At 35.8% G+C, this 13,902-nt stretch overlaps 1 protein-coding gene across 2 annotated transcripts in view; it reads left to right on the forward strand.

Annotated features, from left to right (window-relative positions):
* Positions 1 to 13,902, forward strand: part of B3GNTL1 (UDP-GlcNAc:betaGal beta-1,3-N-acetylglucosaminyltransferase like 1) — a 132,750-nt gene that overhangs the window by 5,105 nt on the left and 113,743 nt on the right. The window contains exon 4 of one of the 2 annotated variants that reach the window (XM_056328247.1): positions 4,812 to 4,876. The exons of the other annotated variant lie outside the window; for it this stretch is intronic. Within the exon in view, the coding sequence (XP_056184222.1) occupies positions 4,812 to 4,876 (65 nt within the window). The remainder of the gene's footprint in view (positions 1 to 4,811; positions 4,877 to 13,902) is intronic. 2 annotated transcript variants of the gene reach the window in all.

Consider the following 13,902-nt stretch of genomic DNA (forward strand, 5'->3'; position numbering starts at 1 on the left):
AGAAGAACTTGGCTTAACACTTGTGTTCTACTCTGCAAAAGAATTTTGTTTAATTGTAGCATACACAGTGTTGTTAGTGCTTACAGTTTTACTGTGGCTTTTGGATACCTGATTTATCTTCAGGAGATGGGTTTTAAGAAAAAAGAAATCCCGCATTTCTTACATAAATACTTAAAAAGTAAATACAGAGATGGGTTTTAAGAAAAAAGAAATCCCACATTTCTTACATAAATACTTAAAAAGTAAATATCTTTCAGTATTTTAGAATAGACCCTGAAATAGAACAAAATACATTTTTATATCCCTTTAATCAGATCAAAACAGAGATTTCGAGAAATTTTTGATGTGAGCAAAAAATTCTCATTAAACTCCAAAGTTTTTGCACAAAGGGTAAAACAATATGTTTAGTGAGGTACCAGATAAGCGTATGGTGTGATTCCCTCTTGATTTACATGTCAACGCGAATTACATTTATCCACTGGAGGAGGTAACAGACAAATATCTCTAACGGTTTTAGTTTTGCTTGTTTCAGCTGCTTGTTTCAGCTGTTTCACATGCAGGGTTTTTTAGCAGACAAGCTTGCAAAACTGTAAAACAGGAATAAAAGTCTATTGCTTTTTGAAGAACCTGGTGTTGAATGGCAGTGAAATTGGAAGATCATACCTGTGTCCTGGAGACCAACAGGACAAAACAAGCAGAACAGCAAATTTGTGTCTTTCAAGTTATCTCACTTAAAAGACCCACTTTGGAAACACTGTAACACAAAAGCTGGTCAGTTTCTGGTTTCTAACAAAATGTCCTGTTTGTAACTGGAAAGAGACCTAGGCTTATTACAGTCTCCTCAAAATGATGATCTTATGAAAAAGCCAGGTTCTGTTTCAGAAGGCTTAATTTTCATTCCCTTGTTGAAACACACAAATAAATTGGAGTTTGTCCACTGAATTCATCTACAACGTGGTATAGCCCCTGGCTTTATTTACTGTAATTTCTTTTGACTACAGACTTCTTTAAGGCTTTTCAAACAGTTGTCAGACTGAAGTAACTGAAGTAACACAGCATAACTGTTACTATAAATATTTTCAGTATTTCAATATCTCTAGCATGAAATGGTGTTGTTTTGACAGTGCAACTAGTAATATTAGCATTATTGAGCTGGTGATGACAGAAGACAGGCAAGGTTTGTAAAGGGAATTTTTCTCTTTTGAGTAACTGATTAAGCTGGAGTTCAGCGATGTCAAGAATGGCTTGTATTCCTGGAAATTTATCTATCTTCTCCCACTCCACAACTATTGGTTGATCAGTCTCCTTTCAGATCTTACTTCTCTTAGTAGTTGATGATCTAGAAGCAAAGTGGGTTGCAATTTCTCAAGTCAAAGTGTAATACCAGAGGTTGTTAATTATGGTAGTTAGGAAAGTGGGTTACCAATTTTTTTTGTTAATACTATCTTGTTATATCATTTATTTTCCATTTTTAGAAGCCATTTTCTATGTATAAAGTCTTGTTCCTAATAGAGTGTTGTATTAATTGTGTATAAACTAGTTTTTAGTTTGCAAGAACACACAGGTGCAATGTTGTGACAATAATTTACGTTAGGATTCTGAAGCCAGTTCACCTTTGCACATCAGGAAACTGAACCTAAAGCTGAGTTCAAGTTGTGAACTACAAGGAGTATATTGTGCCATTAGGGGTATGTCAGATTATTTTTTGGTTTAATGTGCATTTGTCAGTGTAGGGATAGCTGAAACCTGAACAAATCTTTAATAAATTGGGGGTGGGGGAATGCAGCTGTGAGCATTGTTTTAAATAATAGTATGAAATGCATAGTTCTTCTAAAACAACAAAACCAAGCTTATTCATGTGGAAGTCAGTCTCGGGTCACCATTAAAATGAGGACATCTTTTCTTCACGGTTGTTACATTTTAGGAGCAGGTTACTTGAAATCCATAGTATTTGTTTGCTTTCAGTGATTTACTTTTATTATGTTAAGGACTAGTTACAACTGTAAGGAGTCTTTCCTTTAAAAGAAGATGCTTTAGTACAGAAACAATGTACTAGTCAGGCTTCACATCTTCAACTATTTACACAAGATTAGGATTTATTTCTGATTCTTTTCTAACATGTAAAAGAAAGGGGGGGAACCTAGGAAAAAAGAAAGGGTCACTTGCCTAAAAAAAGGAAACCTTTTTCTTTCCAAGAGTGAGGAATGTTAATATCTCACTGAGGCTTAAGTTTTTACGGCTGTAACCATGGTAACAAGCTCTTTTCACCAAGTAAGCAGGCCTTACAAAACTCAGAGACCTGGCACAAACATTTGATTTTCTTCAGTAGAGTAATATTAAAGCAAATTTTTTACTCATGCCAAACATAGGATTTGTTGTGGTGAAACAATTTTTAATATATAGTTTCTTCTGCAGGGAGTTATATCTCTCTTATTAACAGTTCTTAAAATATGTGTATTTTCTTCTCTCCCCTCTAAAAAAATAGCTGGTATATGAAAAGCTTCCGGATGGTTTCTGGCTTAATCCGAGAAAGAAATATTTCCCAACCTTTTGTCATCACAAATATTAAAAATTAAAGTGAGGTATTTGAAAATGAGATCTGAAATATTTCAGAAAGTTCATAGAGTAATATAATTGTCATCTTGTAGTTGCCTTTGAGTCTCCTTCACTTTTTTCCTACATTGTCGATTCCTGGTACTTAATTATTTTCTACTGAAGGTTGTTGAAATATTGGGGTGTAGTAATGACAGCACTGAAATGTAAGTACAGGCTGGTTTACAGCTGGTAATGATGTATGGGAGTACTGATTTGTCTGATGTTGGGCAAATTTAGTTCTATCCTGTTCTTTTACCTCTTGCTTTAACAGGGACCTCCACAGCATTAGGGTTTTGCTTGTTCGGCATGCCCAGACCTGCTAACTTGCATCAGTTGTTTCCCACTGTAACTGCTCATGCCAGGATCAGCTCTGCTGTTGTGGTAGCTACTTACTGACTTTGCCAGCTGCTTTTTTATTGCCAATAGGAAGAAGAATGAGAGTAACGGTATATGTGATATTAGATATTCATATGTGTAGAACGAGTAATATGTAAATATACTGTAAGAGCGTAAATCCAACAAACCCATGATGAAGGGAAGGTGAGGATTAAAATACTTGTACTACATAAGAAAAGAATAACATGATTATAAGGAAGAGCCTTTATTAGTAGTGTTCTGTTGGTAGTTAACATAATGTTCCTTTGAGGCAGTAGGAAATGCAGTCATAAGTCTTTTTCTGTACTTGGACAACTCAGCAAAATAGCCAAGAAGCATGTGTGTTAAAACTAAGTGACCCTTTGAGCCCAGTGAAATTTGTTTCCTTAGCAAACTTAAACCTATGTCACATAAAAAAAAAAGTAGAGAATTAGAGAAGTCTGCTTTTTTCAAATGCAAAATCAGGAACTTTAGGGATAATATTATTTAAAATTACCCTGCTCCGCTTCATAGTGAAATTTTCTGGCTTTATGTCTCCAATTTTCCCATTAAAGAATAAAAACCCCACAGTATTGCATACCTTCACGTCATTTTGCATGTCAGAGCAATCTTTTGCTGGATTCCCTGACTTGGTTCCATAAAGACTTTAAACAAAACTTAAATGTTACATATATGACTAAGAGAAATTCATGTAGCGTTTCTTGGAGTAACACTGGATATAGCATGGTCTTTTCTTATTATGTTGCCCAGGAGAAGAACTCAAAGACCAGAATGTTCTTGGGTAGACCTTGTCTACATATGACAATTATCCTAGGTAAACACTCTTACCTTGCAGATGTATCTCAGTGGTAAGCTGAGTTCATCGTATTGCTGGTTGTTGCAGTCCCATCCTTACCCTGAGCGATGTATTCCTGATCCCCCTCCTTTTTTTGGCCATTTGTTTGACCTTCCAGTGCTGTCATCTGCTTCAGAAATTAAGCTGACAAAAAAGGTTTCTTCTGGCTCAACTGTCTGAAATGGCTTGGTAAAAGGTTCAACAAGCGTCAAGGTGTCAGAAACTACAAGACCCCAAGATGCCAATGTTGTCGTTTGACTGGATTTATATTTCAATGTGGTCTTCCATAGATGGTATAACGTGTTATAGTATACATAAGCTGGATTTGTGCTCCGTGTACATAATACTGTTCTGCTTTGGCTCCCCTCTGCATTACATGAGCCATTCATGAATGGCGCATGAAGTTTTTGTATTTCCGTACTTTGTATTTAACAAGCATAATGGAACATAACTTTTTTTGAGTCCTTCTGAGGACCTGGCCCCCTGATGGGAAGAACAAATTGCCTAGCAATCTCTTGTTCTTTCTTTGCCTTTTTATGATTTGTTACTATTTGCTATGACTTGAGATGAATGTATATACAGCCAAGGGTTTTCAGCATCTGAATTATTGCAGGGGGTTTGACTAGATGACCTTTAAAGGTCCCTTCCAACCTACAGCATTCTGTGATTCTGTGATCTGAGGTACTGGATGTGAACCTTAGGTAGCTGGACCCTTTACAATATGTATTGCATGTTTTGTCTGTATGGAGGGCTAGCAAAAGTAGTCTAATTCTACTTGGTGGCAGAATTCTGACACCTACAACTGATAATCACTTAAAGAAGACGACTGAAATAGGTATACTATTTAAATATTTACCTTGGTTTAAGTACGGAAAAATTGTGTACTTTGCCTGATACTGATTTTTGTATTTTCTTTCATCTATTCCTGACTGTAGTAAGATTTTTTTTAAAAAAAACCCCAAACATTAAAAACTACTGCATAATTTTATCTTTGTGTTTTCAACAGTTGGATTTGCTAAAAATCAGGCAGTAATTCAGAGCTCAGGAACCTATCTCTGCTTTCTGGATTCAGTAAGTTAATGCATTTTATCTAACTTAGTTTTGTCAATAAAATTGTTTTGTTTTTACTGTAGTTGTTGGTTTGCCTTAAAGACAAGCTGTTTAAAGGCGTTTGGCAGTTAAATGTGCTGGTTACTATTTATAGCCATAAAGTTGTCTTCCAACCTGTAGAAAGCCTACAGCCTCATGCTGTTCTCTAATCCTATTGGATTTCACATGCTATTGTGAGCAGGGGTGGGCAAGGGTGGTATTTAGGTGTTTTCAGGATTTTTCTTTCCCACATTCTTCGGAAAATTATATTGATGAGAAACTAAGAGCTAATCTACTGGCTTTTTAATGCAAAATAGGAGAGGTCTCACCTTCCATCTTGAATTTTTTTTCCCTGTCCTTTGTTGGATACCTTCTGTGAAGCCATTCAGCTCACTAACCCACAGATAACTATCTGACTTTATGCAGCTTAATATGCAGTGAAGGATTTCACAAATGTGCATAGCTGATCTGAGGAACGGTGCCATGTGGCTAGGATCAGGCAAGAAGAGCGGGACCTTTAAGGCTCACTGATCTCATGTAATTTCACCTGAAGATTGATTCTTTCCTCTGAACTATGGTTTAGTGTAGTACTAGGATGAACTGGCTGCTGAAAAGTGTAGGTTTTCAGGTAGGATTCAACCTAATGTTATGATTGTCTGTGCTTATTAGAAAGTGTAATGAGAGCAGGGATGTAAACTACAGCCTTATAAGCACACAGGTTTTAATTTGGGTAATCTTTCAGTTTGCAAACTCCATTTATTAGATCAACTAGATAGGATTTTTTTCATTTTGTGTGTTAAAATTTTGTGAATTAATCAGTGTACTGTTGCAAGACACAGTTAAGTGCTGGTGTATTTCTTCTGACCCACGGAAGTGCAGGAGAAATTTCTTGTTATACCATTTAAGAAATTAAGTTTTGCAAGTGGCTTTCCTGGCCTTTATTCTTGCTTTTATTAAGTTATTAGCAACACAGTGTGCCTTTTTAAATTAGTTTATTTGACTTTATCCTAGTTTCCCTTTAACAGTTTGTTGGTTTGGGGGTTTTGTTTGTTTTACAGAGTGTATTTCAAGTAAATCTTTGTATGTAAGTTTATGGAGGGTGAAGCTTTGAGATGCAATATCTGATATATATATGGGTATATATGGGTATTTCAGAAACAAAATTTTGAAGATCGTTTAATACACAGAATTCACAATCACATATGTGAATTAATGGTGTTTGGAAATGTCGGTTTGTCATACATCAAAAAATAAGTATTTCATATCCAGCACTGCGTGTTAGTGTCTGTTTCATAAACAAATTATTTTGAGAAAGTGTGAACGCAAAATCTGCTGCTCTGTTCTTGATCACCTGAGTCACCAGATTTTGAAAGAGTATAGGGACGTTATAAATTATGCCATGAAGTAATTGGAGTGATGCCAGTTTTGTTGAGATGAATGAACTCGGCATCCAGTTCTTTTTGCTTTACTTCAAGTAGACAGAAATCCAAGTGCCATTTAATTTATATGAATGATTCCATGGATTTAAGTCTCCTGTATTGTGAGTCAGTGAGGCTGTTTCCGTATCTAAAATGAAAAAAATCAGATCTTATGATTTGCGAAGTTCAGGTATTGCAGGCTTTCACGGATACCACATTGTATGGGGCATTCTAGGGAGTACATAGGATAAGTTATGTACATACTTATGTTGACTGAAGTTGTCTGAGTCCACGCATGAGTGAGAAGTTAACCTACTGTTCTCTCGTGCCATGGAGCTTCATATCTTCTGTCTCAAATCTGTATAGAATCATTTACTGAGGTAAATTTTGGCTTAGTCTTTCTTGTCAATCTAGATAGATCTAGCTGTTTGTAAATCACTAGCGATAAACTGGAAAATAAAAGTCTTTAAATAAAAGTAATTAATATTTTTATAGCGACCTCTTCAGAATCCTTAATTCGTTACTTACCTTATGGTGTTTATATAGAGTGCATCTTCATGATGCTGTGTTGTTTCTGTTTGCTGACTAGCTGTGCAGGATAAGAAAACAGCAGGGAAACAAATTACAACTATTAAGGAATGTAACAGGTGATGATTTTGGATTTGTGCAATATTATCATTACCATAAATTTATATTTAATCTGAGACCTACACAAAGTGATTTGAGAATTTTATGACTTAGTGTGGGTAAGCATGGAAGAAACTACCAAGATTTTCTGTTCTATGTATTTCTATTCCTGCTGTTCAGCTAGATGCTTCAGAATAGAAGGCATTCTGAACTATCAGAAGCCTAATTTTGATACAAAAGAAATATTAAATGATTGGTGTTAATTAAATGTATTTTCTACTGTCTCTCCTTATTACCACCATATTTTGCTGAAAACAGTTTGGAGGAAATAAAATGAATGTGGAAACTGTTACAAGTCTAAAAATTGCTCAATATTTTGGCTGTAGTTAGTAAATGCGTGATAATAGCTGAAACACAGATGTTGCCAGCTGTTTAACAAGTCTGCTTCTGCACACCACCTACCTTCTTCATTTCAGTCACCAATCCAATAGCAAGCTCTCTAGGAAGGAATGTTGATATCAGCCTTTTGGAATGTGCTGCACTAGTGCCAGGGAATCGACCTTCAGAAGTGCAGCCATAATTTCAGGTTTGCTATAGGTGGATATTGAGAGAAATGGGCTGGGTCAATAGTCTGTATACATTTCATATAGGTGAAGAAATACATCCTGGTTCCTTGTACATTAATTTCACTTCTTTGAGTGAAATGAATGTGCGAACATATGTGGGAGCATCTTTGGAAGTACTGACTCCAGAGAGACCGTTTTGCTTGCCATTCCAGCTGGAGTCAAGCTGCTTGTGTTATGTCTCTCAACACAGATTTGTGAGGACAACAAATTGGGAAGAAATGTGGAAAAAAAGGTTATAGAGCTCAGAACTGTCAGAATTTGATCAGCCTATTCTAGTATGAAGTGGCAGCTGTTTGACTAATAGCTGTTGTGGAGGTTTTTTTGCTGTGGTGGTTGTTACAGATTTCACCTCTAAGCTACTGAGGCATTTTTCCCACCAGGAAATTTCAGTCAATATGACAATAGAATGAACTAATTATGCAAATACATTTCACTGTTAGCTCTACTCTTCTTCAGATTGTCTGCAGTTATGACTTTACCAGTTGCATTTTATTGTAACCTTAGTTTGTCATTTCTCTGGGGTGTTTACCATCTTTGCTAGAATCATTTACCCATTTGTAGCACAGCAGAACTCTTACACTAAAAATCCTGTTTTCTGCTCTGAACTGCTTTTTCATTGACATGCACTTAAACATACCTACACTTGTATAAATCTGTATTACTTTAAAAAGGAACATGCTTTCATTCCATCCTAATAATATGTGTAGTTTCTCATTATTTCAAGTGTAATCAATATGTAGTTGGGTCATTCCTGACTGTTAAAAAAGACATATAAAAATGTGTCCTTTTTTGACCTGCAATATTTCAAACCCAGTCATATTCACTTGAGTCCTTTACACACTTGTTTTAGTCTTTTGAAAGGCTCTGTTGGCAATGTATCGCTATTTCTGAGACTCTTAGTCAGTTCAAAGATGTCACTCTAAACCATGTTAACACAGTGTCACTGCTTGCTAATAGTTGAAAATGACACAGGGAAACAGTGAAGTTTTATTCACCAAAAGTGAGGGTGGACCACCAGAATCGACATTCCCATGTTTGAATTGGCAGCTGCTGACCTGTGCCTTTCCGTTTGTGAGATTTGCTTGTATGATTTAAGTTGGGAATGTTAATTCTTAATTGCTATGAAATTGCATGCTTTTCTTGAGTTTCAAGTTCAAAACTACTTCATTGGCGGGGGTGTTCGTAAGGGTCTTGAAAGAAGGTGGTTGGACCTTAGCTAGCCAGACTCAGTAGATGTGTCAGGAACTCCAGCATTCAAGATCGCTTTCAGCTATAAACATAGCTGTTTGTTTTTACAGTCCCCATAACTTGCTGGTTTTGGAAAGATGGGTTTCTTGTTAGTTGCCATTACATTACTCTACAGGCACTAGTAAACTTTGGAAATGTTCTTCCTTACTTTCAAATAAACATCTGTATAGCTTAGGAGATGAAGCAGTGATCAGACTTCATGCATTTGCTTTCTGATGTTGTTTTAATGTACTATTTCTTGCAAATGTGATCCTCTGATTTAAAAACTGAAGTAAGCTGATATTCAAATAGCGGGTAAGTGGATGTAGTGATGAACTCCATTACCAGAAGCCCCTTCTGCCCAGAAGAATTGTGCATGTTTCTGAATCGCTAATGAACATCAAAATATAATTGTTTTTATTGTTATGTAAAACATGCATTTATTAAAAACAGATTTGGAATGTGAAATGTTACTTTTCTGTTTCATAAATGAAGAAGCAAACCTTCAGAATTTAGTTGTCATAATCTCTCCCTACATAAACTTTCATCTGTTTATTAGCTAAAGTGGGTATTTGGAATTGACAGTGAGGGTTTTACTCTTGTCTGAGTTTACTGACTTTGCTATTGAACACTGTGTGAGTTATTTGCTTTCCTTTCCTGTAGACACACATGGTTTTTTCTCAGTGATCTGTGAGAAAGATCCAATGTGATCTCCAGTGACTACAGAAGAGCTAGATATAGACAGACGCATGACTGCCTTTGCTGAACAAATGTACCAAGATGGGAGCTGCTTCAGCAGCAAAGATTTCCTGATCAATTAATAGTGATGCTTAATTTAAAGATTCCATTAAAAGATTAGAATTAATTTTATATTAATGGAAGGTACTAGTCATTCAGGCGTGTAAAACCACCATGTATATCCTCCCATGTAGACTTTTTTGTTGCCATGCTCAAGAAAAGAAAGGTGCTAAATAAAGTCAGCTTCTTAAACTTTGAAGTGTTTTCTTTGTTGTCCCCTTCTTCCTCAGTTTATTTCAGAAGCAGAAACAGAAAAGTAGTATTTTTTCACTAAGATCTTGCAAGTACTGACAGATCAGTAGGATGTGTTCTGCTCAGATGACTTGTATGTGGCCATTAGAGTGCACGATTCTAATGTGTTTGATAGTGTGGGGCTTCTTTAAAAACCTGCCTTCTGGAAAACTGCCTAGCATCAGTCTGTTTGCTTTGGTTGTGCTGTTGACAGGCCAGTTTTTGGTGGTCCCAGACCTTTTACTTCCCTGATTCAAGGTGTTGAACTGAACAACAGCAAAGAAAGATTTTTACTAGAGTCTGAGCAGGTGCAGGATAAATGAATGCCCATTTGATGGATTGAAAGAATTTAGAGATGCCATATTGTTTCTTAGCAAGTCAAACATTTCTCGTTGTGTTGCTACAGGTTGTATTTTATGTGTAATAGCTGCAGTGGAAAGAAGGTGCTATTATTGTATTACTGCGAGGAGGGAGTGTGTCACCTCCTTTTTTTTTTTTTTTTTTTTTTTTTTTAGCAGCCAAATACAAAGGAATTTGGAAATGCGTGTGATGCTGAGGCTGTAACATCAGCTTAAGAAAGCACTTCACTACTGAGCTATAATTACGGTGTTGTTTTATGTGAACTTGTCCTTGGTTTTAAAAAGCGGATGTGTATTGTACATTCAGTTGTCTGTTTACTTTCTGAGGTGCAACCCCCCCTGCTTTTCAGGGAAAACCATGGAGTTATCACTGTGGAGTTCAGTGTGGTCCAGCTGAACAGTGTGGACAGCCTGGTTGAAGAGGCCAGTGAATGCTTGTCATTTGAATTTACCCAAACTGATTTAAGAAACACATACTGGAACAACAACAGCTTTGAGTAATAGTCTTAAGCTCCGTCTACTGCTTTGGTTTTCCTTTTCTTCAGCTAAACATATGAGTAAAGGGAAACAAGACAATTATCTCAGTACAAATCGTGTGTGTTTTTATAAAGAATGGTGCTTCAGGTTGGAAGGAAGACAGCCCAGCTGATAGCTGTATAACTAGCTTTTCTGATTTGGCAGCATCTCTAGGTGGTGTGGAACTTGACAGGAACAAGCCAGCTTTCTGCGAACACAAGCAGGCAGAATGCCTGTCGGACAGAAAAGGTGATGGAGATCACGGCCTCCCACTGGCAGAAACACATCTGGGCTTGTTTAGAAATCCCTACTGGCTTTTCATGTGAAATAAAGTCCTTTTCATTCTCCCATCTTTCAGCAAATTGTTTCCCTACTCAGAATGGACGCTGGAGAACAGGAAACATGTTTGTAATCAACAAAATTCCTATAAATTCTGGGTTATTTTGAGTGCCTAAAGTAGGTTTCTATTTATGTTTACCTGTTCATTTGGCTTTGTTTGCATTGTGTGTATGTAACATGACAGTTATGTGTATGTTACATGACAGTAAACCCAGCTATTACTTGAGATTTTTCTTAATTTTTCTATTAAGTTTGGTGAGTGGGTCACATGAAAATAGATATCCTTACAGGTTCTTTTATATTTAGCTATTCTATTGCATGTATATGCTTAGTGAAGGCACACATTCATCTAGCATTTACTTTAAATCTGTTCCTTTGTCCATTCTTTCAGTGGGGGAAATCTCTCTTCATCCTGTCTGCCTTATATCTGCTAGGAGACAACCATTAGCGACTGACACGTTAACAGGGAAAACTGAATTTCAGTGGAAACTTCTGCCAAACTTCCGTTTTTTTAAATTATGTATTCAGTGTAATTCACTGCTAGCCTTGTTATCTTGCCTCCTTGCACCTAGGAGACAGAAACAAACTAAATATGCTTCCCTTTTTGATGTAGCAGCTGCATTCAGATGTGTACTTTTTGTTTGGTCTGACGCGACATGAGTGAAAACTAATTTGGAAAGTATTTGTCTAATTACTAAGGTTTTGGTTTCAGTTTTAAACCAAAAAAAGATGACTAGACTCTGTTAACTGCAGAAACCAAAGTCTGGCAGCACAGTTGCTGAATTCAGTATCATGAATACAACAGTTTTGATAGAAAATTGTGTTTACATAATGTGCAACTGGATAAAATACTTTAACATCTTAGTTGTCTAATACTATAGTGCTTGAACTCCATGAACGTTACCGGTACGGTGCATAGCTGGGCATCTCACTCCGATCGGTTGCCTATGAAGTTGAAAAATTTTTGAAGTGCTCTTATTTTGTGGTACAATCTTTTTAGTTTTACTCATTAGAATTTAATTTGGTTTCTAAACACTGCTCTAGAATGCAATCACATTCTTTAATATTATTTCTGTGTAAATATTTTTTAGTTTCCACTTTATGGCTACCTGCCCAGTCATCAATAGTTAAGAATCTGTAAAGCGCTGAAGCTGGATTTTGCAGTTAGCTTTGTTTTGTTGTTGCCCTATCTGAGTCTAAAAAGCTAAATGACTGATGTGACTCAGTTTTGCCTGGGATATGATTTGTATTTTGTGCTGTTCTTCCTCATCACCTAATTGCTTTGTTATTTTATTTGGGATTATGTCTTAAACTACTATGATGTTGGTTTGGGTGGGGTTTTTTTTTCTTTCTTGCTCTTTCTCTGAGAACTATACAGCAGTGTATTGTATGTATAAGACTTAATTAAAAAAAAAAGACAAAATTATTTTAAAAAAAATTCTAAAGGTCATTCAGGATAAGAGTTCATAGAGTTTTCCAGCATTAAAGAACAAAGCTGTATTAAAAAAAAAAAAAAAAAGGCATTTTGAAGTTTTTGTGCTTGTAGTGCCCCCTCTTCAGCTGGATTTTATACAACACTGATGATCTTGATGATAGCCTAAGACCCAAATCTGTAGCCATGTTAGTTTTGCCAAAAGCATCAAAATGACCTAATGTTTTGTTATGGAGGACTAGAGCTTTCCTGTCAAGTTGTCTACTTATAAAAACATAACATTGATCTCGTTGGTGAATAGGATATTTGAATTTGGTTTGAATACCTTCCATGCTGCTTTAACCTTTTTAAATCAAGTAGATTATTTTTCATCTTTGCGGAGTTCTGTTAAATTTATCATGAGTAAATTATCTTTATTGTGCAGAATCATAAACAGTGGAATCTTTTAGCACAAGAGCATATGTTGTGTATTGGAAGGGATAATAGTAACGTTGCTCTAAGCATTGAAATTCCTCACTTTTTGATGGATTTCTTTTGTCTTCACATTTTTTTTTATATTTAACAAGAAGACATCTAAGAATCCTGAGTAATTCATAACGGAGTGGACAAAGCTCAGTTAAAATATATTTCCTATTGCTTATATGAAAATCAGGTTTTAATTTACAAAAATCGGCCTTGTATTTGGCACAAAGAAATAGGATAATGGTTCCTCTTGGAAATAGGGTAGAAGTTTTATTGGAACATTTGCTTGGTACAGTACTTGAATTCTGGTAATAAAGTGGATTAGATGGTAAATAATATCATTGTAGTTTTGAAGTAACTGATGTACAGAGGTTGAGAAATCAGAAGGTTTTTTTCTGTTCTATTGGTTTTGCAAAACAGTAACATCTCTTAGGCTTATTACTAAAAATATCCTACATACGAAATGCAGAAAAATGCTTTGTATAATTTATTCCTTCCATCTTTTCTAAACTTGCGTGTGATAAGTCAGTTTTATTATTCATTTGTTTTATGTTTAAAATTGAATTGTATTAAATAGTTAGATGCACTTCTAAAAACTTTTTCATCCTTGCATTGTTTTTGATGATACTATAATATCACCTTTATATCAAGGTCATTCAGCCCTCTAAGCTCTAGATATTTAAGCACCAATATATTTTTTGTTGCTATTAGTTTGACAGAAAGTTTCAATGTGAAAGCTGGAAATTCAATGTTTGGGTTTTTTGGCTTTATTAAGGAATTTCCTTAGAATTATTTAAATGTGAGTAACTGTTACAAGAATGGATGTAGAACAGGAATTCAGGGCTCCTTTGAATTATGTATGCCTGATAAGGTAGGGTCATTTGGAAATACTCTGAAAAGAAATAGGCTGTGTTAGCTTTAACCAGCATCTAAGAAAGACTGAACTGATTCTTTAAAAGGGAAGAAATATGGC

Source organism: Falco biarmicus, chromosome 1 (genome assembly GCF_023638135.1).
Source record: "Falco biarmicus isolate bFalBia1 chromosome 1, bFalBia1.pri, whole genome shotgun sequence".
NCBI lineage: Eukaryota > Metazoa > Chordata > Aves > Falconiformes > Falconidae > Falco > Falco biarmicus.